At 32.8% G+C, this 27,434-nt stretch overlaps 2 protein-coding genes, 1 non-coding gene and 1 pseudogene across 3 annotated transcripts; 3 read left to right on the top strand and 1 right to left on the bottom strand.

The window, feature by feature from the left end:
* The first annotated feature begins 2,333 nt into the window (after positions 1-2,333).
* Positions 2,334-2,439, top strand: LOC145019056 (small nucleolar RNA R71). Its single transcript, XR_013667376.1, has one exon. It is a non-coding gene; the product is annotated as a small nucleolar RNA R71 (small nucleolar RNA).
* Positions 2,440-6,810: 4,371 nt separating this feature from the next.
* Positions 6,811-8,641, bottom strand: LOC145016550 (GDSL esterase/lipase At2g24560-like; annotated as a pseudogene).
* A 2,753-nt stretch (positions 8,642-11,394) lies between these two features.
* On the top strand, positions 11,395-18,905 carry ATVPS33 (Sec1/munc18-like (SM) proteins superfamily). The gene is made up of 22 exons (XM_078975162.1): positions 11,395-11,552; positions 11,656-11,695; positions 11,854-11,934; positions 12,026-12,220; positions 12,300-12,410; positions 12,524-12,589; positions 12,674-12,781; positions 12,914-12,958; positions 13,327-13,383; positions 13,621-13,718; positions 13,813-13,864; positions 14,066-14,122; positions 14,443-14,505; positions 14,606-14,712; positions 14,796-14,918; positions 15,547-15,628; positions 15,722-15,792; positions 16,312-16,392; positions 16,853-16,910; positions 17,005-17,060; positions 17,428-17,521; positions 18,464-18,905. Exons 1-22 carry the CDS (start codon positions 11,500-11,502, stop codon positions 18,551-18,553), a joined length of 1,788 nt encoding a protein of 595 aa, XP_078831288.1. The 5' UTR covers positions 11,395-11,499; the 3' UTR covers positions 18,554-18,905.
* A 922-nt stretch (positions 18,906-19,827) lies between these two features.
* Positions 19,828-22,563, top strand: LOC145015065 (U-box domain-containing protein 14-like). Its single transcript, XM_078973510.1, has 4 exons — positions 19,828-20,449; positions 20,589-20,705; positions 20,772-21,185; positions 21,334-22,563. Exons 1-4 carry the CDS (start codon positions 20,174-20,176, stop codon positions 22,405-22,407), a joined length of 1,881 nt encoding a protein of 626 aa, XP_078829636.1. The 5' UTR covers positions 19,828-20,173; the 3' UTR covers positions 22,408-22,563.
* Positions 22,564-27,434: the final 4,871 nt, after the last annotated feature.

Below are 27,434 nucleotides of genomic sequence, written 5' to 3'. Positions count from 1 at the left end.
TAGGTGACTAAATGTGACAAAACAAAAATTAAGTGACTAAATGAGCACAAAGTCAAAAGTTCGATGACCTTTTAAAACTTAAAAAGAGTTAAGTGACCAAATGAACAAAAAACCAAAAGTTAAGTGACAAAAAATAACCTAAACCCCTTTATTATAATATCAAAAATACTTTTTTCTAAAAATGCTAGTTCAAAATTTTGAACCTGACAAAAATAAATAAAACTTTAGTTTGATTATTTGCCTATTAATGGTATCGATTCGACCTATTCTAAACTAGGTGTGAGACCCATGTATTACATGAGTATATTTAAAACAATTAAATATGTATAAACATTTGAGAAATTTGAATTTATAAGAAAATATATATATATATTGAATTACTAAAATTAAAGTGTGTTTTTTTCTCTTTTAAATTTAAACAAATCATTTAAATAAAATAATCAAAGTAAAATAATGAGATTTATTTTAAAATTTTGAAATTATAAGGAAAGTCCATTAATGAAATTGATATACATTTATTATTAAATTTAAATACCATATGGGATTTAATAAAATAGGAAAACCACAAAATTACATATGGAATAAAAATTAATTCAAAATAACCACAAAATGACATGTGGCAAAATAAATGAGAGTGTGACAAGTGGCAAAAAAAACCTTCATTTATTAAAAAAGATTCTAATTTTCGTAAATGCAATGAAATATAATATATGTAATCAATCATGTGCTATAACGGATAACCGACCTCAACATAATAATGATGACGTTTAGTTATATGTTATTAGCTTTTTTTTGGAACGACTGTAGTAGCACCGTTGACGCTGCTATTTCCCGCTACTTGATCGTAAGCTTGATTATAATATAGTGGTGGTAAGACCGCTATTTTGTTAACTGATTTTGGGCTACCAGTTAAAGAAAATCTGATTTATTTTAACACAATAGATTGATTGGTAACTTGATTATGTTTGCTTATATCGATTTTGACCAAATTCCAAATTTCCATAACCATATAAATTTGTGATTTTGACTTGCGAAATAGGGCCACCCAATTAAACTCTATCTTATACGTTCTAAATTCCATATAACATTAATATTCTAATTATATTTTTGAACCAATCTTAGATGGTCTGTCAGTCTTTTCGTTGCTCTTTTTGAAACTAATGGCAAATCTAGAACCAAAACTATGTGGTTTCTTATGTAATTAAACTGAAAAAATGAGAGAGTAAAAAATTACTAGTGACGGGCATGGTCATATGTCTTCAAATATTTAAACATAATTTTAATAGTTATAATAAAGTTCTTATAATTTAACTCAACGAGGACGTATATCTTGAAATATATTCATAACTAGGCGAGTTCCACGTATTGCACGAGACTATAATTATATAGTTAAAATAATAATTCGTAACAATTTATTATTTATATTTTTACTTGAAAACCAATGTAAGTAGTAAAACGAACATATAGTTAACATATTAGTTATATTTTACAAGACGGAGATACGATTTTTATCTAAGGAAAAATATCGAATTTTTCTACAACTGAATTCTTATGAACTCACAAACTTTATGTTGACTTTTAAAAATGTATGTAATCTCAGGAAACAATTATGCTCGGATCAGTGGAGCTACTTTTGAAGACAAGACACCAAATATCATTACGAGAACTACTTTATTTGATAATATGCAAACCTTGTAATGTATTTTGATACTAAGTAACATTTGGGTCATGTAACTGATACAATCATATGATATGATGGTTGTTTATGTACTTATGTTTCAATGTATTCAATTATTGTGATACTGTGATCGTCGTTTCACCCCCCAAACGTTTCCGCCATCCAGTTTGGGGGTGTGACAGTTTGCCTAAACTTTTCTTCTTTAACCTTCTTGTATTCATCATATGGAAACCATTACTTCTTAGATTTCCTCCAATTTTCATCATATCGGTCACCACTGTAGTAGAATACTTATGCTTTTCGGTTCTCGTTCTCATCCAAGTCGCAATCTTTTGTCAAGTGTGGTCCACTACATATGTCACAACCTACTTGTATGACATGCATGGATTCACCCATCTTCGTGATTCTTCTATCCATATTATCGGGCTTTGCCATCACTGCCACCAAGTTCTCATTTCCTCCATCTCCACATATTTTTCCTCTAGTGATATCTTCACGAGAGTTGTGCTATTCTCACGAATGCTTTGCAAATTCTTCAATTAACATCTTTATTGTAGTCGGATCCTTCTTCGTCATTGGTCCTTGAAAATTAAGGAGTTACCTTGCGGTTATGTTTATCTCATTATAGAATATCCACTATTCTTGTTGCATATTGAGATTGTGTTGAGGACAATTCCTTAGCATTCCTTTTATCTCTCCCAAGCTTCATACAAAGAGTCACCATTGTTTTGTTGGAAATTTGCTATCTTCTTCTTGAGTTTGGCTATCTTTGAAGGATGGATGAATTGTTCAATGAATGCTTCATGAAGGTTGGTCCAGGTTGTGATTGTTCCATGTGTAAGTGACTTCAACCAAATTTTTGCTTCTTTTGTAAACGTCACCGGAAGCATCCTGAGTAATATCGCATCTCTTGAGACATTTGGATCAGGAAGTAGTTGGCAATGTCCAACACCTCATCAATGTGTTTAAATGTGTCTTCATAGTTCTTTACAGTAAATGGAATGTCCTTGAGCATCAAGAGAATGTGTCTCTTGAGCTCAAAGTTTGTTGCAGTCGGAATTTATGGTGGAACAAGACCCGGCCTGTTATCATCACACATCCTCTTTTTGTACTCATCCATCGTCATCCTTGTTATGTCCACTATATTTTCTACCTCGCTTTTGATTTCTTCTCATCAATCGTCCTAAGTTTCAGTTTTTGGCTTGTACCCAATGCCCTTCTTTTTGGGAGTTTTCTCAAAGCTTTTGAAACCCTTGTCTGATTGAAAATTGTTACGACTCGTCGACCTTTTATCCTTATTCTTGTGGAACCTGGATTCTGGATTGTCAAGTAGGGGAACAATCTTGAAAATTAGATCCCCTGGTTATATATCACTGAAACAAAACAAAACCATAAAAACGAACTAAAAAGTAGATAAACGAGAAATTGGAAAAATTCAGTTTCATGTCATGATAGCAAGTTGTTCATGTCATGAGAACCGTAAAAAAAAACTAATTTAATACAGAAAATTAACTTTTTGCGTTTTTTACACCACAAAAAATGATCGATTAACCTAAAGCAGTTAAATTAACAACTGAAATAAGCTGTTTCCCGACAACGGTGCCAAAAACTTTGATGTGCACAAATATACCTACCAGTTTTAAATTTATAACTTAACAAAACTTAACTACTAATACACTTATAGGCAGTGTACCTAGTCATTTTATAATATAGTAAAGTAAGTCGGGTATCAAACACATGGAACAAAATTTAGCTAATAAAATAATTACTAAAAATTTACCTAAGAAAAACAACTAAAGTGAGGATTTTTATCTGATTTTGCAAGTTTATATTAACTTAACTTCTCGATTAACTAAGCAAACAACTAATTAAAGACGATTGTATTCAAGAAAATGACGACACTTTTGTTTAACTTTGAATCACCCTTTTTCCTACGGTTAGTTTTAAGACATGGATTAATTCAGTTGGTTAGCAATATCAAAAGCTATTATAAGTCTTGATCTGATCTCCTAACGTTTTCACCAATTCAATGACTACTATGCAATGATCATACACAAGTGCACACCAAATTGATTATTTAATTTTATTGGGCTATGTAAGATAAATCTAAGATTAATTATCTATGATAAAGACAAATAACCAAACACAATTATGATTAAATTATGTTCTCTAGCACAGTTAAAGTTACTATCTTTATTACCTAATCTAGGATTTGGCCCATCACTAGCTCTCGCAATTTAATATTCATAAACTTCTAGGTAAACAAGTCCATGCAATTAAAGTGATCAATCAACTACACATAACTTGAAATATAGGCAACAAGATTGAAACTAATAACATGCTAGGCTTTGATATATCAAACACAAGCTAAACAAACTTCATAAATCCATGAAAAAGTATAAACTAACATATAGTATTAGGGTTCATCATTACTAAACGAAATCCTAATGATTTATATCATAATTGCAGAAAAGAAACATATAAACACATACAAATTTAAGCTAGACATGATCAAATCCAAGTAAACCGAATGAATGATGTGAACTCTTGCTACAATCTTCTAATCTCTCGATCTTCAATCTTCTCTTCCTTCCAAAAGTCATAGAAGGTTAATTTTCGCAAGTTTTTTGTCCAAAATTCTTCAAGTTGATCTAATCATCGATATATATACATACATATATATATATATATATATATATATATATATATATATATATATATATATATACACACACACACACTAGCCGTTTACCCGCGCCAAGCGACGGGTACAAATAATTTATTTCGGAAATTATTCTATTCGAAAACATGTATGATTCGGCAATTAGTTTCTATTCGGCGGACAATAATTACTTTCAATCAAACGATTATTTTGTTGTAAGAAGCATGTCATATTAAAAATAAGACTTAACGTAATGGGAAGTATCAACAAACATTATTTTCAATTAGCGATTTTGGAACAATAGGAACAAACATTAATGTTAATTTAACGATTTCTTTAATGTATACTGAACCAAAATGAAACATGTTGATCGGGACTTAATTGACATAAGTATCTTTTCGGAATAAAAAATTAAAGTGTGTTTTTTGTTTGGGTTACAAAAATAAAATATGTTGTGGTAAAAATTATGCTAATCAATTTAAATATTTTTTAAAATTCAAGTATGTTTTGGGTTTAGCATTTATAGTTTAGGGTAAGCTTGTTGTTTAGTGTTTAAAAATTGTGAATTTGGGTTTACAAGGTACTTTAAAGGGTTTATTAGGAGTTAGTGTGCCCGACCTTACGGTCTCCCATTTTATAAAAAAATCACATTTCGGATTAAAAAAAAACGTAATGATTTTCAAGCTAATTGAATTGGTTTTTTGGACTTTTTCAGTTTGGTTAAAGAAAGTTCGTTCAATTTTTTGGTTCGATTATAGTTGGTGTTTTTTTTTGTCATGGATGTTAATCAAAATTTTCTTATACATATTATTTTAGTTTGATTAAGTTTGTATTTTAGATTTGATGAATATTTCAAAAATATTTAAAATTTGTTTATTAACTTGGTAATTTGAATTGTTATTATTAAGATTTGTTGAATTAGTTAAGAAACACATTTAATTAAGATAACTCATAGTTTTACCAAAAGATTTGTTTCGGGCCAGGTTCAAACCATAACATCTTTCTTTCATAAAATTGAACATGGATGATTTTTGTTAACATATATTTTTTTGGTTTTACTCTCAATAGCATTGTATTTAGATCTATTTACCCCTAAATAGCAATATAATTTATTGATTATTACTGAATCACATTGTCTTGTGTTTTTTAGTCCATGAATAAATTTACGTGATTTTCTGTCCTCGGAAAATTTTACACACTTTCCTTTTTAATAACTTTTTGAAAATAAACATAGCATTGTACCTTTGCAATGGTCACATTAGGGCATCCTACTTTGAATTATCTATAAAAATATGTTGCTATTTCTCAAAATGATTAAAAAGTACATTGCTAACTTCTAATACACAAACCATTTTCTGGAAAAAAAAAAAGAACTAAGTGGGAAATATGAAAATAATATTTTTTACATCGTAAATCTATTGTAGATGCTATAATTAAGAAATCATTGAAAGTAATTTGCCATTTCTTGCATTTAGCCTTAATAAAAATATTTTTTTAATAACCAAAATAAAACAAAATTAAGAGACAAAAGAGAAATATGTAAAAAAAATTATTATTATTATTGTTCATAAATTAGCAAAACCTTCATAATTATGGGAAAAACTATTCTGCACCACCTATTAAAGCAGCACAAGTCTGCACCTTACATGGACTTCAACCAACTTCTAAACTATGATAAGTTTTTTTAACGCTTCTTGAGCCTTCACTGCAAACATTTTCTGAAAATATAAAATGTGTTAATGTCATACAAAAAGGTAAAGGTATTTCTTATTCAATAACACTTGGCAAAATGTTCATGCAAACTTCCCCAGGTATATATCATTTTATCCATACATCACTTATTAATGGAAAGTTTGTGCAAATTTTCTTGGAAAAAACATTCAATTTAGGCCGATAAACTATGAAAATAATTACTAACATCAATGTAAAATTACCAATTTACCCCTAGCTCTAAGAAACTGGTTAAGTGACTATCTGATTTTACCCTTATTTACCTCTCCAGCAGCGTCAACATTATATAATGCAAAACCCATTGCTTCTTTTTATTGAATTCTTTCTAATGTTAGGGCACGAAGCATGTCTTCAAATTCACCTCTTTGTGTATCAGTTAGTGTTCGTTCAGTAGGGTGATAGGCCTAGGCTTTTCAAAAGCTTTAATTAGTTCCATAAGTTCAACGTTCAACGGGTGGAAACATCTGAACAAAATGTAACATTATAGAAACAATTGGAATTTGGTGAAAAATACATAGAATTTATCATACAAAATATATCAAGATTAGTAGATTAGCATTACCTTAAAAAGTAAATGCAACATAACATGTCATTTAACCACAAATGATAAGAAAAAGAAGTAAACCTCTTGTGTTGGCAATCGAAACTCATCAGGTTGTTCTTTGATGTTAAGTTGTAGTTCATCTTGCCCCTCTTGTTGTATTCTCTTATTTGCTGCATCTATAGTTGTAGATTATGTCTAAGGATCATGATCATCGGAATCGGAATCGGAATCCAATTCCGCATCTGAATCTGACCCCTTAATTGTAAACAAATAAAACCAACCCAAAAAGAAAACTAGGAACACTGGGATGGATATATAACAACTTCAAATTGCTTAGTATATATGATTTGAACAATGGAACATAACATATTAAAGTGAAAGATTTATTTTTTTTCAAAATTCAAGAATGTCCTTAATGTGTTAAGGTGTTGTTTGTTGTTTACTTAACTGACTTAGTGTAATTATTTTTAAATTTTAAGAATTTAGGAAGTTGTGTGTATCTAAATTCAATGCCCAACTGAAGGTAAGTTTATTTTTCTATCCTAGTGGAAGAACAGACTGGCAAAATGAGAACAAATTACTGAAAGAATATGGCACTAATCACTACTACAGAGTGTAGAAATAATACAACACAAATTTTGGTAAATGGTAATGGTACCTGATAGATCTTTCCAGTGGTTATGTTGTTATCTCTAGTAAGCCTCCTCACGTCTAAGAAGCGTTCATAGTTTCCCAAATCTAGGTCGACCTATCAAAATATCATATGGAAAAAGATTAGTATCATCATCATAATCAATATGTTTAAAGCTAGTGAGAGCAAGTAGCACCTCTCCACCAACGTCAAGAACAAAAACCTCCGTGTGTTCAAAGGGAGACATTATACCAGCATCTGTTCAAGTATGGATCTGTAATCAACAGGTATAACTAAACCACTTAAATTCACACACCAAATCGACCTGTAAGCCACTCAAAAAACAAAAGTAGGAGGTATGTGGTGTGGTGTGGTGTGTATATAAAATTAGCAAATGAACAAGAATGCAATAAACACATGAATTAAAATTAATGGGAATTAAAATTAATGCCACAAATTTACCATGTTTTCGTGGATTTCGGATCATCTTCATCGTCGTAGTGTAGATATTTGTGTACATAATCTGGCTTCCTTTTAAAGAGGATTGAATATGCGGCAACAAATTCATGAGCTTCTGATTGTAGACTCGAGCATCGGTGTTCTGATGCATCAAACATGTTCCCGAGAATCTGGATAACATTTGAATCGGTAAACACCCCATCGGAGGTAGCCCTGAAACCACCATTGTTCGACATCCGAGCTTGTACAACTCCTATCAACCACCAGCACAAAATCAAACAAACTGTTTAAATAAAGACATAGAGAGAGAGGGAGAGAGAGAGAGTGAGAGAGAGAGAGAGTTACATTGATGAAATTCTGAAGCTTCTTCAATATATAATCCTGGTAATCTTCCATGGAGAAATCGTCTCTTCTAGAAGGAAGATCGTAGTAGCTAATTGGGAAATCATTTGTTCCAGCACTAATTGACACCAACGCCCCCTCAACTTTGATCCCCACAACTTTCTTCAATCTCTTTATATACTCCTTAAAGTAATACAACTGCTTCGTCACAGGAATCACCTGTGAAATCTGAGACATCATGTCATCGTAGTCGGATCTGGCGGAAGCGAAGTTCACTCCGGTGCGGATATCAAAATTGGAGTTATTAAGCTGCAGGAACGGAGGAACGGTTTGCTTTATTCGTAGTAGAGACGCCCAAAAGTCCGACACCAGTTTTTCGTTTGAAAATCATCCGGTGGGGATTTTTCCAGGAAAGTCTTCCCCGTATGGGGGATGGTCGGTTTTCAATGGGGTATTTATGTAATTGTTGTTGCCGGAATCTGCAGTGGAGTCGCCAAAAATGAGGACAACAGAGAATAGATGGGTTGTGTTCTGACTGGAAAGGGCGGTGGAGACTTTGAGAAGTAAGGCGAAGATGAACACGGCGAAAGCCATAAAATTAGTGATGGAGGGGACACTCTAGGGTTAGGGCTTGCAGCTAATAGTGTCTGATGGTGGCAACGAGATAGAGTTACAGTTTCTAGGTAGAAGTGGGGCAGACGATGACTGAAGGTAACGACAATGTCGTCAGGGTGGTGATAGCGACGGATATAGGAGGGTGGTAATAATGGAAGCCTATCAGAGATTGAAGAAAGTGAGGAGGTAGACGTAATAGATTTGGAAGAAGCTTTTGGAAGAAATGATGGCTAATAGTGTCTAGAGGGTATTAGGGTTTTCCACGAGAAGCTACGACCATACGTTACAATGATACATGCGTGTATGCGTATACATTGTAAGCTTAATAAATTGTACATGGTGTTATAAAATGTATACCTCTTAATTTTCAAGAAATGGGCAATATTATAGTATATATATATATATATATATATATATATATATATATATATATATATATATATATATATATAGTTTCCTTATAATCGCACTTCACGTCGTGACCATCAGGGTGTCACAACATGAACTTAGTGTCTATCCCGTATTCGCCAAGGAAACTTGTATATATATAGTTTCCTTATAATCGCTCTTCACGTCGTGACCATCAGGGTGTCACGACATCAGTGTCTATCCCGTATTCGCCAAGGAAACTTGTACCTTTCCATATATGAATCTTCTAGGATACGTGGTCACAATGTGAAAAAGATAAATGTCACGTCGTGAGCTTTATTTTTTATGCAAGGTGTTAAGATTCTTCTTGTAACCATACCGTGGACTTCAAAACACCATATTGTGGGAAATGTGTATAACTCGAATTGTGCTCCTTTAAACTCCTAGCTTAAACTCTAATCCTTAAAGTATCCAATTTTTTTCGGTTTCAGTCATTTTTCTTCAAGAATGTTTTTTTTTTGCTGCATAATAAATTTAAACTTAATAAGTACCAAATACCTTTGCAATTACTAAAATATAGCTTAAAATGTATTGAAATTATGCCTAAAATGTTTATAAATATGACAATATAATTTCATCACACCCTGATGTTTTATGCCAGAGATCTAAAATGATTAAGGGTTTTCTTCATACATCAGTGTGTTCTTGCATATGCTTTTACTCATTTATTATTATTTAACCGATTACAATTCATATATACTTGATTATATATCTAATTTTATTGTCAAAACAACCAATATATTCTATAATATCTTGGTATATATTTTTTGAATATCTTAAGATTAAGGAGGTGTTTGTGATTGCTTTTGAAAATCAAAAGTTCTTTTTGTAGAAGGACTTTTAATGGAATGACTTTTTGCAAAAGATACTATTTAAAAAGTGTTTGGATTAAGCAAAATGATTTTTGATTAACTTTTATATGTAAAATCACAAAAAATCACAAAAAGTCAGGTTTTTATGATTTTTTGAAACCACTTCTTTTACTCTTTGCAAAAAATCATTTCAAAAGAAATTTTCAATTATCCAAACATCTTTTGATTTTTTTAATTTTTTGAAAAAAAGAAAAAAAATTAAAAAGTCATTCTAAAAGTAATGCCAAACACCATCTAACTATCTAAATTCATTAATTTTACCATTTTAACATTATTTTTGTCCAAAATACTTCAAATACACTTGTTGCACTTTAAAACGAATCAATTCTAAATATTATTATCTTCTTCCGAGGATCTTGGGTACGACCAAGATTTTCAACATATTTCAAAATCTTAAACATTTTAGTTTTACACATTTAAACATCACACCACACTTACTAACTTGGTTATGAAATTAGCTTATTAGTTTTTGACCAAAACAATTATACAAAAGAAAAATCATGAAATCAAACATACTTCCAATTTTTGTATGAAATTAAATTATTAAAATAGATAAATCAAGACTACTAGACAAAAACAATGTTCTCAATGCTATCAAAATTAATGTTCTAACTTCTAAATAAATTCTGAAATTGAAAATTAAACACAATTAGACAAACTCTAAGTCTCCAACTTAAGAAATTCTAAAATCGAATAATGATTAATTGAAGAGTAACTAACCTGAGTAGGGATGAGCGTATGGACCGGGGAACCGGCCGGAACCCGATGGAACCTGTCGGGCCGGGACTGAGACGTTATTTTTCTGGATTTTTGGAACTGGGAGCCGGTAGAAACCGGAACCGATATAACCGGAACCGGTAGAACCGACAAAAACCGGAACCGTATGATACTATTTTTCAAGGATCGTTTCCAACATTTGAAGACACAACAAGAATCGGTAGTAACCGGTAGAACCGCCGGTCCGGTTCGGTTCTTGATTTTGGCCGAAGCCGGTTCCCGGATCGGGTCCGGTTCGGATCGGTTCGATCATTTTGCTCGTCCCTAAACCTGAGTGATGCGTAGCCTAATGGAGATGTCAATCATGATTTGTGAACAGTCGCACACTGATCAGGCCTTCAATGTCATTCCTTTCTTCGGTATTTATTTTATTTTATTTTGATGAATTTGACTATTACATTTTAAATGGATTGAAGCATTAAGCGGATTGTAATATCTGCATACATTTCAATATATTTTTTTTTTTGCTAAAATAGATAATGCAGGTACTTGAAAAATTATAAAGGAGGTCCCACTTTTTTTATTTAAATTTAAATGTATAAATTACATTATTATTTAAAAAAAGATGCTCCTACGATCCACCTTCACATCACATAACATGGATGTGCTACATTTGTAACTTATCGGGCTTCCAAAGCCCAGAATATAACAAGCCCATTCTAAAGCCTTTAATCTGTTCTTCATCTTCGTCTGCTCGTCGCCTAATTACTTTTTGCTCTGATCACACCGGAGGGACACAGATCGTAAAAGGGGATATCAATGGCTCAAATTCCCAATTTACAGAACGGACCTATCAATTTGACTCCTATAAGGTAAGCTTCCTACGAATGGGTTAAGTTATGCGCTTCACTTTAGGTGTAAATGTGTGTGTTCACCTTTACATCAGTTTGTAATTTGATTTCTTTCGAATTACAGAGATCAATCTCAGAAAGAGCTCATAACAATCCTAAAAAATGTAAGCTTCACTCGCATACTCTGAATTCTACTCAGTTCGGTCATTATCATACGAATTTAGTGTAATTCGTACCATTTATTAAATCATTATAATGAATGAGTAACCGATAAAATTGAAGCACAATTAGTTTAATTTTGCTTTCGATGACATACTCATAGATTCGAGGGAAAAAGTGTTTGGTCATCGATCAGAAACTAGGAGGTTCCCTGTCATTGATCGTCCAGACTTCGGTCCTCAAGGCAAGTCAACTCTAATTTCTCTCATTTCATGCGTCTTATAATTAGGGTTAATAGGTTATCTATCTGCTAACTGTCGATGCTACATAAACAGGAACATGGGGCTGAACTGCTTTATCTTAATGAAGATCCACTCGAGACTACCTGTACAAAAGTGGTTTACCTTGTACAAACTCAGCTTCATTTGATGAAATTTATTTCTTCACATATCCACAATGACAACTCAAAAGGGCTTCAAAGAGAGTATTTTCTCTATTTTGTTCCTCGTAGGGGTGTTGCATGTGAGAAAGTAAGCTATTCTAATACCTAACAAAATTCTTGATTGATTATGTATATAGATATTTATAAGCCAATTACTCACTTTGCAGCTTCTTGAGGATGAAAAAGTTCATAATCTATTAACTATTGGGGAGTTCCCATTGTATGCTGTTCCAATTGATGAGGATATATTATCATTTGAACTCGATTCATCTTATAAAGTATGTATCATTACTCATTAATCATTACATTCATTAGGATTTTAGGCAATTGTAATTCCTTCAATTAAGAGTGTTTAGTATTTACTTTGTGTGGATGTTTTTTCTGTTAACAGGAATGTGTAACAGATGGTGATACAACCTCTCTTTGGCATATTGCCAAAGCCATCCACAAGCTTGAGGTTTAGTTGAATTTTTACTTGAAGTATTATCAACTTTATATATTTATATCATACAATTTTTTGAGATTTATGTTTTTTTTGTAGTTCTCTTTTGGTTTGATACCAAATGTTAGGGCAAAAGGGAAAGCATCTGTACGTGTTGCTGACATGCTTAATCGTCTGCAAGCTGAAGAGCCTGTTAGCTCAACTGATGTAAGTGATACATGAGAGAAATACTTTCTACTTTTAGAAGGGAAAATTACAGAAAAAACCATTATAATGGTTTTTCTGTAATTTTCCCTTTGTCAAATAGCAACTATTCTCATTTTTCTTCTAAAACTGCAGACAGGTGTCCCTGAGATAAATACCATTATCATTCTGGACAGAGAGGTAGTTTTTCTGTACTAAATTACTTTTCTTTTCTTAAAATGCAATGCAATTCTTAAAATGAATAATCTGATTTATTTTGCTACAGAAAAAGTTTATTAACTTCTTGATAGATGAAAAAGTGCATCTGATCTATGAAAAGTATTTTCCTCATCAAGGATTTTTCCTATTAAATTTTTCAATGCATATTCATATTCCATACTCCTAATTTTCATCACTTTATTTTTCTTGTCATTGTTTTTGTGATAGTTTTATTTTATATTTTGATTAATTAGGTGTTCAGTGTTCTTGTTCATAATGTTTAATTCCATAATCCTATATATTATAATTTTTTTTTTTTTCAAACTTGCATGATTATTGTTGTGTTTCAGTTGGATATGGTGACTCCTATGTGTACTCAATTGACATATGAAGGGCTTTTGGACGAGGTAAATTACAAATTTAGTCCCTGAACTTACAGTCAATTTGCATGTTTTATCCACCAACCTTTTTTTTTTTTCACTCTTAGTTTTAGACTTACAATTTCACATCAATCATATCCTTGAAACCAACTAACACCATTAACAATCTTTGTTATAAATGGCTTGTGCCCAACACACATGGTTCTAGTAAGGGCATTTCCATCATTTTACCCATCTTAATTTTCAACCTTGTAATTTTTTCAGTTTCTACACATCAATAATGGTGCTGTGGAGATAGATGCATCAATCATGGGTGCTAACCAACAAGATGGGAAAAAGATGAAGGTTCCTCTTAATTCGACGTATGCATGTTTTGCTCTATAACTTATAATACACAAATAAACAAAAATACATTGCTAATTTCGTAAATTTACTGATTTACCCCTGTGTTTTCAGTGACAAGCTGTTCAGGGAGACTCGGGATCTTAACTTTGAAGTTGTTGTCCAGGTTGATCTATAATAACCATGATTTATATATATATATATATATATATATATATATATATATATATATATATATATTATATCTTTGTATACAAGTATAGTTTTATGTATACGTTTCTATACGTATTTACTAAAATCCCTTTGTACTTTAATTATATCTGCCTTAGAGGTCCTCTCTTAGTTGCCATCTGCAGTATGATTGCAGGTTTTAAGACAAAAAGCAACATCCATGAAGCAGGACTACACAGAGATGCAAACTACTGTAAGTCAATAATTCTTCTTGGAAAAAAAAAAATGATTATAAAAATTTCAGACATTTTTCCAAATTACCCATTTTGACCTCTGCAACTTTTATGGTTTGATTGGAAAAAAAAAAAAAGTATAAGTGGTTGAACTGCAAAATTGCCCAAAATAAAATGGTTTTTCAGTAATTTTCCCTTTTTCATACTTCATCCTTTTATAGTATAAACTATAAATAATCATTAAAACTATAACCGAATATTTAAAGAATGTGTATTATTTTTGGGTTAAACACAAAAATATTTGTGATTGATTATATAGTTGTTTTTTTGGTGATATCAGAATCAGACAGTATCTGAGTTGAAAGATTTTGTCAAAAAGCTCAACTCATTGCCAGAAATGACTGTATGTGCTTTCTTGAATTTTTTTTTAATTTTTTTTTATATTAACATTTTAGTTTATAATTTTTTTTTTCTAAACTTTAATGCATAAAATTACTCTTTAGAGGCACATTAATCTTGCTCAACATTTATCCACACTTACTTCAAAACCTTCGTTTCTTGGGCGACTTGATATGGAGCACACTATTGTTGAGGCTGAGAGTTATGACATGTAAGCTTGAATAATAATACTTATTTCAAATTTTATTTATTTATAATATACAATAAATTATTATTTGTTTTTATGTTTTACAGATGTTTGGATTACATTGAAGAGATGATTCATAAGCAGGAGCCTCTTGTTAGTGTCCTTAGACAACTTATCTTGCTTTCAGTTACCAATGCTGGTTTACCAAAAAGAAACTTTGACTATATTAGGTCAGGATAAAAAGTATTATATTTTATTGATTTGTTTACTTTATTATGTCACTAGTTGTGAGACCTGTGTATTACACGGGTTTATTCAAAAAAAAAAAAAGTTAAATATGAATGTCTAAACATTTAGGAAGTTTAAATTTATTATGAAAGTAAGAAAAATATTGAATTATTGAAATTGAAACTGAAATGATCGTTTCTCTTTTAAATTTAAATAAATAAACAAAGGAAATAATTGGGTTTCAATTTGGGAAATTTGAAGTTAGAAGGAAAGTTGCATTAATGAAATTGATATTCATTTACATTTAAATACTATGTGGAATTTAATAAAACAAAATAAACCATAAAATGACATGTGGAAACAAATCTAATTTAAAACAACCACAAAATGACGTGTGACAAAATGAATTAGAGTGTGACATTTGGCAAAAAAGATTTTTATTTATTAGAGTAGAAGATCTTACTTTTGTTTCTTTGTCTTATCTCTTACATCATCATACTCTGAAAATTCTACCCAATCTATAATTAAAACTAAAATAAAGATTCCTTCATACACAAAAAAAAAAAAAAAAAATTACTTTGATATTATGTGAAGACATATTTAACTTCTTTTATACCTCTTGATTTATAGGAGAGAGATTCTTCACAGCTATGGATTTGAGCATATAGCTACTCTTAATAATTTAGAAAAAGCTGGGTTGGTTAAGAAACAGGTTTATTTTGTACCTCTTGCTAACATGCTCTTATTCTTTTTTAATTTTTAATTTTTTTTTGATAAATTTTATCTTCATTCGTGTCTTGTGAAGGAGGGAAAAAGCAACTGGTTGTTAATCAAACGAGCTCTTAACCTTGTGGTTGAAGATACTGATACAACCAAGTAATGTATTTATATGCTCAATATCAATCTCAATTGTTGCTTAAAATTGGTGAAAAGGTGAAACATCGTTGTATAAATTGATAAAAACATGACACAATGTTTGCATAAATAAGTTTTTGAACCAGTTCCCACCTAAAATGTTGCATACTTTTGCCCTACAATTTGTGTTATTTCATAAATTGTGAAAAAAAAAAAAATGAAACGTTCTTGTTACAAATAAAATATCGTGTTGCATATTTTGATCCTAAAATGAAACATGGTTCTATAGTTTGTGTAAAAAGCAACTTTTGTTGCATAATATTAAAACAAAAGGTGAAATGTCTTCACAGTTGCATTTAACCCTTTATTAAGTTCATTCTTCTTGTTTGAATCAATACTTCCACAAGTTACTTATGGAATATCAAAACTTATTTGAATTTTGGCAAGTGGTTTACAAATCATGGTAAATTTTGATATGAAGATTGTTTTTTTTTTGGTATGATTCAATTACTTACAATATCTTCTTTTTTTTGGTGGTAGTCCCAAAGACGTGTCATATGTTTTCTCTGGATATGCTCCTCTCAGTATTCGCCTTATCCAACATGCAATTCGATCTGGATGGTCAGTTTCATTTCATTTCTCCAATGTTTGATTATTAGCATGACAAGGGCATTTTAGTCTTTTACACATACAAGAGATCCATAACCGAGTACCCATCCCATCTTGTCCCACCTTTTTGGATAGGACAAAAAATACTGTCTGACAACCTTTTACAGTACCATCATATCTGTCATGTCATATCATTTCATCAAACTCAGTCCAATCCACATCAAACACAGTACTGTGCGACATCTTTTTACAGTACTATCATGTCTGTCATGTCATATGTGGCAACTTTTTACAGACCGTCATGTCATGTCAGTCCAATCCACATCAAACACAGTACTGTCATGTCATGTTGTACAGCTCTTTACAAGCTGTTTTTGTATTGTTATTGTTATTGTTATTTTTTATTAAGCAATCTGATATATGAATGTGTATTATATAATATATAATTATATAATTATATATGGTCTTTTAGGCGTCCACTTGAAGAAATATTAAAGCTGTTGCCTGGCACACATACAGAGTCGAAAAGGGTTACAATATGTTTCCTTTCTTTGTGATTTATCTTTTCTCATTTTTTTCTTGTATAAAAATAATTATTTAATTTATTTGACCACTTTGCTACAGAGTGCATTTGCAAATGGTACACTTGATACACTACCAGGGGGTTCACACATGGACAAGTACGTTCTCTGACTCCTCATCCTTTATTATGAAACATTTGGATAAATGCAAGAAATAGCAATGTACTTTCATTGATTTTTATATTATATCATTTCCTATTTTACAGCATTGTACTTTGAAATTTTTTCCTAATAATAATAATTCCATCCAAATACAAAGAAATTTTTACTGCTATAATATTAATAATTTCTTCCAAATACAAAGAGATATTTACTACTATAATTAGGTAGATTATTCAAGGTATAATTTGCTAATAATCATAATAAGAAAAGAACTTAAAACTACAATGCTAAAATTTTGTAGATTTATTCAGAGTACAATGGTGTAATTAATTTTTTATATATGGTTTGAATATATATATTTCAGAGTACAAGATGGGAGGAGATCTCTTGTTCTAGTTGTCTTTGTTGGAGGGGTAACATTTGCAGAGATTTCTGCACTTCGCTTTCTCAGCTCTCAGGTCAGGAATGAACAAATTACAGAAAAGTCCTTGTACTTTTACTATTTTACTGATTTAGCCACTTAACTTTTTTCTCGACTGATTAAACCATTTTACTTTTTTCAATTTTAAAAAAAGTTAATGTTCTTCTTGGATACCCATTTTGGGAAAAATAAAAATATAATGTACTTCTGCCATCTTATTGACTTAGCCACATAAATATTACTTATACATGACTAATGGAGTAAATTACAGAAATGGTCCCTATGATATACTAAAATTCACTCTGAGTTCAAGTATAAAAAATTTGATGCAGACAGTCCTTAAGATTTAATTTTCTTACATAGGTGGTCCTTCTGACTAACACTGTTAGAAAAACTTCGTTAAATCCATGTGAAACGACTAATCTACCCCTCATTTTGTCTTTTCTGTTGAGGAGTGTGTTGGGTGCCGCTAGGCTTTTCGGTTGAGGAGGGAACATGAATGGTTTTTATTTTTATTTTTTATTATTTCATGCTGTTTTTATTTATACTTATAATATGTAGATATAAAAAAAACACGACAAAAACAAAATGAGGGGTAAATTGGTCATTTTGCATGGCTTCAATGGAGTTTATTTAACGGTGTTAGTCAGATGGACCCCCGATGTAAGAAAATTAAACCTTAAGGACTGTCCGTGTCAAAATTTTGAAACTTGGGACCCAGAGTGCGAATTTCAGTATACCCCAGGGACCATTTCTGTAATTTACTCTGACTATTATGATAATAGTTTAGTGGCTAGATCAACAAAAAATAAAAACACGTTACACTTTTGTGAGTATATATATATATATATATATATATATATATATATATATATATATATATATATATATATATATATATATATATTAACTGGTTAAAAAAGTATAATTATTTAATCACTACAGCATAATAAAATGTTTCTTATTTTATTATTTGCAGGAAGGGATGGCATATGATATTATTATAGGGACAACAAAGATCATAAATGGTAATACCTTGACCGAAACTTTCTTGGAGAAGTTGGGTTGACTTTCTTTTTTGGGGGTTTTGCTTATTCAACTTGTACTATGAGCATTGGAGCTTGTAACTTGCATCGAGTAGCCCAATCAGGAGATGATGACCATTACCGAATGTCAGCAGTCTATGATCCATGTCCTGGTGGTGTTATTTGGCATCATATCATTTCTGCTTTCTGTTTATATGCTTTTTGAGATGTCATTTGTTTTTTCATGTTATATGTTAAAACTTATTTGTTTTATTGTGCTACAAGTTTGTAAATTTCACTATGATGCCATTCTGCTTGAGATTTTACATTTTGTTTGGGATTTGCTCATAAATTACTAAGAGGTCTTGAGCTTAATAAAATGATTATTTGTTGGTCTCCTTGGAACTTGATATAAGAAACAAAATGCTTCTTATTATACCAATGATTTTCATGTGTTTTTGGTGATGTAAAAGTGCTAAAGCATGGAAGTGTCTTTTTCTTTTCCAAATCACCAAAATGTAGACTTCTTACCTAGAGTCTACACGTGTGAAGTGTCGACACTGACAGAATCTTCAATAATTGATCACTAAGTATTTAAATCTGCATTAGCACTTTTGAAAGAATTTGCAAAAATGTTTAACTTCAATAGCTACTCTGAATAACTCGATAGAGGATAACAATATGAATCACTGAAGTGATAACAAGGAAAAACCTAAGTTTTAAACAAAAAGTTGATAATCTTGGAATTATCTCAAGTAACTTTTAGCTTTTAAGAGTTTTTTTATTTTAGCTTTTATATAGTCTTACAAGATTTAAAATTTGTAACTATTTTTGTCGAACATTTCTACAAAGTGTACAATTTTCAGCTTTCAATTTGAAGCTACTAATTACTAATTTTCAACTGTTAACTATCGGTTTTCAGCTATGAAATATCTTTTTATGAATATATTTTATGTCTAATTATAGTTCCAAATTAATGGAAGCTGCCAATAAAGAGCAAGATGCCATACTCAAGAGGGAATATTTATTATTGATTATATATTACGTCCAACTTAAGTTATTGATGATGATGCGATCAATCGCATATTACAGTTTTTTTTAATAATTTATTATTATTATTATTATTATTATTATTATTATTATTATTATCTGTGTGTTCCAGAATTCGCATTTTAGTAGTAATTAAATCAACAACAACTTTCAAAAAAAATCAACACCAACTTTTATCAAGATTACCTCTAAAAACAAAAAAGGATTAAATAATCATTTCCTCATGGTCGTTATAACAAAACAACCTTAATTAATAAAAGACTTCCTCGTTTCCATAGAAAACAACAAAAAGAAAAACAGCTCGTAGCTCTCTTTTCCTTTGTGGCCATTTTCAGTTTTTCACCAAATCATCGACCATTTCTCTTTTGGAGCCATTGTTGACTCTTTCATCGTTCCGCTTATTCCTCAATTTCAACCAAACTAATAAGTCAACCATGAATCCATAACCTACCTTTTACAATTAATTATTCTTCATGGGATTTCGTCAATTCCTCATAAACCCAGAATAAGTCTCCACTTGCAGAATCTTAGTCCCTTTAATACCCAATCTTTCTTCAATCCCATAACCGAGTGTTTCTGTGAGCTCTTAACCGTGTGATTTTGGTGGTCTAATAATGGCCAATCAAGAAGGGGGTGATTTGGTGAGTCAACTCGTTGACCTGGTCAGGGAGTTTTCAGGGTTACCTGAGTGCAGAAACGCCGTTAAAGATATGTACGTGAATTTGATGAGGAGAGTGAAGCTTTTGAACCCTTTATTTGAGGAATTAAAAGATAGCGAAGAACAACTTAACGCTGATGATGATGTTCAAGGGTTACAGTCTTTGAAAATTGCCTTGAATTTGGCTCTGGAGCTTCTCAAATCAGTCAATGGAGGAAGCAAAACCTTTCAGGTACTTCACTTTATGTGATTTAATTCGTCTTATAATTCGTAATTGGTTGTGGGATTTTGGGTTTTTTTACGTCTCTCCCACTAGTTTTTAGGGTTTAGGTTAAACTTTATTTCAGTTTCTCATTCCTTTTATGCCACAGGCGCTGCAAATTGATGGAATTGCCGACAAGTTTCGTGCAATAACTGCACAGATTGAAGAGGCATTGTGCAAAGTTCATTATGATAGATTCGATATACCTGAGGAAGTTAGAGAACAGGTGTGTACAACTTGTGCAAATTCATTATTGAAGTCTATAACCTCTTAACTAATTATAATTTCTCAGATACAACTTGTGCACCTACAATTCAAACGAGCGAAAAGACAAATCGAGTCTCCAGATTTACAGTTCCAAACAGATTTGGCCATGGTGAAAAAGGGAAAAGAACCCGATCTAGAAATGATCAAACGACTTTCAGCAAAACTGCATCTCACGACAATAAATGATCTTAGGAGAGAGTCTCTTGCAATTCACGATATGGTGATGTCAGCCGATGGAGTTCCTGAAAATTGCTTCGAGTTAATGTCGTTTCTTCTTAAAAAGATAAACGATTTCGTGATGCTTGGAAATCCCAAACTTGATTCCTCTGATCATGAATTGAGCTTCGTGAGGCATAGATCTCCGGTGATTCCAGATGATTTCAGGTGCCCGATATCACTCGAATTAATGAAAGATCCTGTGATTGTCTCCACTGGGCAGGTATTGTGCTAGATTTGACATCCCTAATTGGGAAGTGTGTACAATCTTTATGGGTTGTTGGAAAAATAACATTTTTACAAATATTACGTTTTCCATTAATCAAATGTGGTTAATGTCGCAAATGAATATAAATCTCTCTATTTTGCAGACATATGAACGTTCTTGTATTCAAAAATGGCTAGACGCGGGACACAAAACATGCCCAAAAACTCAACAAACATTACTCCACACAGCGTTAACACCGAACTATGTCTTGAAGAGTCTAATCGCCTTATGGTGTGATAGTAACGGAATCGAGTTGCCACAACCGCAAGGCAACTCAAGAAACCCTAAAACCGCTAAAATCGGATCGGAATGTGACCAAACCGCCATTACCGGATTACTCGAGAAACTCGGAAACGGTAATTCCGACGAGCAACGGGCGGCCGCCGGTGAACTCCGGTTACTAGCGAAACGGAATGCCGATAGCCGGATTTGCATCGCGGATGCCGGTGCGATTCCGTTGTTAGTTGAGTTACTATCTTCCCAAGATAACCGGACTCAAGAACATGCGGTCACCGCACTTTTGAACTTATCAATAAACGAGGTGAATAAAGGGATAATCGTGGGTGTTGGAGCCATACCCGATATAGTAGACGTATTGAAGAACGGAACCATGGAGGGGCGGGAAAACGCGGCGGCAACGCTTTTTAGCTTGTCGGTTTTGGACGAAAACAAGGTGGCGATTGGGGCGGCCGGTGCGATTCCGCCGCTTATCGATTTGCTTCGAGACGGGACTCCGAGAGGGAAAAAAGACGCGGCGACCGCCATTTTTAACCTATGTATCTATCAAGGGAACAAGGTGAGAGCGGTACGGGCGGGAATCGTGATTCCGTTGATGGAATTGGTGAAAGACGCGAGCGGTGGAATGATGGATGAGGCTTTAGCGATTTTGGCGATAATCGCTAGTCATCATGAAGGGAAAGCGGCGATTGGGCAAGCCGATCCGATTCCGGTTTTGGTGGAGGTGGTTCGAACGGGGTCTCCTAGGAATCGTGAGAATGGAGTGGCGGTTTTGTGGTGTGTGTGTGCGGGTGATATTGAGTGTTTGAAGATGATGAAAGAGCTTGGAGCGGAGGAGGTTTTGAAGGAATTATTGGAGAATGGAACCGATAGAGCAAAGCGGAAGGCGGGAAGTTTGTTGGAACTTCTCCAACAAGTTGAGATTTGGGCGAATGTATGACATGTTGGTAGTGTGTGCCTGAATACATACTATGAAGAAGTAGTACGCATTAGGCACAAGTCAATTTGTGCTTGATACATAATATTGTATGCATTCGTATATATTTATACGTGTATATATGTACTATGGAATAAAAATCAGCAATCTTTATACGTATTTTTGTGTAACCATTTTTTTTTTAACAAGTGTTGATAGATTCGCAGAAGAAAACAAGATACTTTACACTACAAATCGTTTTGGAAGGGAGGTGAAATGTTCTTTGTACAAAGAACAACATAAATATAATGTAAAATTACTTTTCAGTTATTACAAATTTGATGTTCTTGTATAAACAACATAAATATAAGAGTAAATTGCAGAAATTATATGAACATAAATATAAGAAAATATAGGAGTAAATTATAGAAATGGCTTTTGGTGGTTATTTATTTATTGTGTAATGGACTCAACTTTTCTTTGTTAATCATCAGATTGATGGTTTAATTTTTTTTTACCATTTTTTGTATATGTTGGAATATGATGGTTTTTTCAAACAAATATAGTGGAAGCAAAATCTAAAACTTTAGAGAGAGATGGTAGAATGGTATACCTTTCTTGTTTATGACTAAATGCAAACAAATGTAGTGGAAGCAAAATCAAATTTTTTGCCACCATATTGCACCAATGATCACAAGTTCATGATTAAATGGCTAAACGCAACAAAATCTAAAACCTTAGAGAGAGATGGTAGAATGATATACCTTTCTTGTTGAAACTGTTTATTGCTTTCTTTTGGATGACTGAAGAGCCTAAACCAATACTCCTCTAATGTGGATGCATCTCAAGACAATGACCAAGAAAAAGACAACAACCCTTCTCTTTATTGATGTCAAATAGTGAAGAAAATGTTGATGTCAAACAAACAAAAGCAAAGTTTCCTGAGCCTAAACCAATACTCCTCTAATGTGGATGCATCTCAAGACAATGACCAAGCAAAAGACAACAACCCTTCTCTTTCTTGATGTCAAATAGTGAAGAAAATGTTGATGTCCAACAAACAAAAGCAAAGTTTCCTGAGCCTACGAATATGATCCAACATTACAAAATGTTGGTATGGATGTTAGAGAACTTTTGCACAAACATGAAGATATTCTGATTGTTGGATATTTAGGAAATAACCAAACCATGCAACCAGGTCTTCAAAACCGAGAATTGAAGAGAAAGCCGAGAGGGAGAGAGGATATAGTACTTTATTTATAAAACCTACAATAAGGTAAAACAAATTTACAACTATATATACAATACAAAATAACAACAATATAGCTAATTTGTAGGAATACTTATAGTTAATATGTTCTCTAAGGTTTATCGTTAATACTCCCCCTCAAGCGAAGAGGTGGTGGCAATCCAACATGAAGCTTGGCACGAAAATGCCTGAGTAGCGGGCCTGGTAGACTCTAGGTGAATATGTCAGCTAACTATAAAGAAGTTGGAACAAAACGAGTTTGCAATCTTCCAGAAGCAACTGAATCACAGACAAAATGATAGTTAATGTATACATGCTTTGCTCGTTTGTGAGAGATTGGGTTGAGCACTCTTGTTGTCACATAAGATAGGAGATCCAGAGGCAAAGCATGTAGCTCACACAAGGGATGAGTAATCTAAATAATTTCAGCAACAGTATTTGCCATCGCTCGATATTTAGACTCACAGATGGAGCGATAAACAGTTGGTTGCTTTTTAGCGCTCCAAGAGACTACGTTGCCACCTAGAAAAATAAAATAGCCATAAGTAGAAAGTCAAGTCTCGATACATTTTTCCCAGTCTGCATCAAAATATCATACCAACTTTGAGGATCCTAGACAAATGAAATAAAGTCCATAGGATAAAGTGCCTTTAAGATATCTTAAAATTCTTTTAACCTCTTGAAAATGATTAGTGGTAGGAGCATGTAAAAACTAGCTGCTTGATTTACGGAATATGACTAGTCAGGACAAGTGATGGTAAAATATTGCAAAGCACCAACTAAGGAACGATATAAAATCGAATCAGATCATGGTGAACCAGAATTGACAAAATAATATGATGTGGATAAGGGTGTTAAGGTTGATTTGGCGTAAAGAAGACCTGCTCGAGAAAGTATGTGATTAGTGTATTTGGCTTAAGTAAGAAACAAACAATTTTTCATATATAAGACCTCAAGACCCAATAAATAGTTTAGCCGACCAAGATCCTTTATGGAAAAATTTGAGTGTAGTCTATAGACTTGGCAATGGAGTAGGTTTTGACCCTGATCCGCTCCAAACCCATGCAAAATTAATGGGTTTGGATCATATTTTATGATTTGTTTACCCGTTAACGACCCATACCCGTTAACCCTTTTATTAAAAGGGTCGGGTATGGATCACTATCGATCCGATCCGTTTATGACCCGCCCCATCTAAAATTTTGAAATATAAATTAATTATTTGTAAGTAATAATACAGTTATCAATCTTCACATATAGGAATCAAGGAGTTAGACTGTTAGACGTTCTACTTCAACTTCCCAGTTCAGTTCCTAAATCCAAATGGCCGATTACAGTCGACTCCCAAAAGAATCGACTCTATAATCTTTTATAATCGAATATGAAATCAATATTCCACAATCAACACTTAAGAGCAATAAGAAAAGGGTTCAGTCAAGATTCAAGAAGAAGAAGAAAAGGTTGTAATCGAGTGATCGACATTCCACAGTCATAAGACATTGAAAGAGTTATTTATATATCTATAATTGATGTTTGTTTTGGATATGTTATCTGGTTTTAGTGATCAATGATCATGTTATATATGTTTTAATGAATAATTATAGCCTAAACTTAATATTGTAAATGGGTCGGGTAAAAGGGTTGAAATATGTTGATCCAGTGGATAAGGGTATGGGTTGAATCATTCAAAACCCTGTGGGTTACAGGTCATGTTTGGATCATCATTTGGAAACTGCTTAAAGGGTTTGGATCAAGGCTAATCCGCTCCAAACCCGCTCCATTGCCAGACCTAGTAGTCTAGATAGAAACTACTTAATGAGAGGTAGATGATTATTGGTTAGTATTATATCATCAATATAGACTAGTAAATATGCGATGTAAGATTCTTGTTTGAAGATAAAAGGCGATGTATCCGCTCTATTACAAATAAAAATCGAGATTGACCAGAAAAGTGCTAATTCGTTGGAACCAGGCACGCGATGATTGTTTAAGACCATATAATGCATTCTTCAAACGAAAAACATGATTAGCAAATCTTGGATCAGTGAAACCCAGAGGTTGTGTAACGTCCTAAAAACTTATAACCATTTTTTTTGTTTTTATATTAAATAAAGCATCAACCAAATGTGATTATCAAAACCATAAGGAAATTACAGTGTATCCATAATTATCCAAAATACATCAGAGTCAAATAAGTGAAAAGTCATGGTGTGTATGATGCGATCGTCCCGAGCTCTTCCCATTCGATCTGGAAGTACCTAAAACATAAGCTGGAAACCGTAAGCACACAGCTTAGTGACTTTCCCAAAATACCACATACCATACATATATGCTAGCTCAAGGCTATGCCGGGTCTATTTCATCCCTGAGTCTATTTCACCTCAAGTTTATTTTAACTCATATGTCAGCACAAGGATGTACCAGGTCTATTTCACCCCCGAGTCTATTTCAACTCATATGTTAGCACAAGGTTGTACCGGGTCTATTTCACCCCACATACATATAACAAACAGACATACATACATAAAACACATACAACATGAGTCACACAGACTATAAGCATATACAATCCCTAGTGCCCTATAGTATAGTGAGAAAACTCACCTCAGTCTGCTGTCAGTCAAATAGATGCTCGCGCTATTGAACCGAAGGATACCTACGCTAACCAATCAAAATGAAACCCTAATTAATAATCGAGTTATAAACCATAATCGGGACTTAATTAACTAATCTCGACTCCCCAGGGTAAAATACCATTTTACCCTTCCCTTAATTGGCCCAAAAGTCATGGCCCAAACTCAAAGGCATAAAAGCCCAATAATGTCCTAATTCCTAAAAGACACTTAAAGCCAAAATACAAGAAGGAACAAGGCCTAACAGTGGCCCAAATTCAAAAGACCTTTGGACCAACAAGGTCCCAAAACCCTAAATCCTAATGGAAGCCCAAGATCCAAAAGTCCACCTAGTTGCGGCACTAAGCCTTCCCTTAGTACGCCCGACATACTAGTTACTATGTCTGTAACGCCCGTAGATCCGGGCTAGTCAATTTAGAGATAATAGGGGTCGAAAACGAGTTTTTGACAAAGGATTATTTAGAATAAATAATCTTAACTAAGTTTTAGAATACGTCTCAAGGGTTCCGTACATATAAAGAACGTTGAAATCCGAGTTATAACGGAAAAGTTATGGTCCGTCGAAGTTTTACGACAAAATCGACATGACACCGGGAGACGTAAATAGTGAATTTATGATGGAGGAATTTTTAGCCTTATAAATATAAGCAAAAGTTTTAGTATACGTTAAACCGAGAACATACAAAAAAAGAACGCCCAAATCTGATTTTGTATGAGGAAGTTATGAATTTTCTAAGATTTGGCTTAGCAGTGCACAACCCGAAACTCGAATTTTAGATCGAGCGGTTTTTGGCCTATGCGACCTAAATGAGAATTTAAGTTCTCATTAATAGGAACTCAACGGTAAAATGACAGACGAAAACAGAGTCCGTATGTAGAAGTTATGAATTTTATGCGGACATTTACCAGTATAATCTCCTCGTGCTGTTAAACTTAAGATCGGTGGAAAGTTAGCTGACGGAGTCAAAATTAAAGTTGTAGATCTTATTTTTACCTACGCGTGGATATAAATAATGTCAAAAACGGAGGTCGTATGTGTAAGTTACGGATTTTAGAAGTCGAAAGTGTGCTGTGCGAAAATGGATGATGTGACACAATCTTGGTCATTGCTTTCTCCCCAAGTCTTGCCACTAGATGGTGATGTGTGACACCAAGTTCAACCATTTTTC

Source organism: Lactuca saligna, chromosome 9, assembly GCF_052625555.1.
Source record: "Lactuca saligna cultivar CGN05327 chromosome 9, ASM5262555v1, whole genome shotgun sequence".
Lineage (NCBI taxonomy): Eukaryota > Viridiplantae > Streptophyta > Magnoliopsida > Asterales > Asteraceae > Lactuca > Lactuca saligna.
Note: the sequence above shows the minus strand (reverse complement) of the source record. Positions and strands in the feature narration are given on the sequence as shown.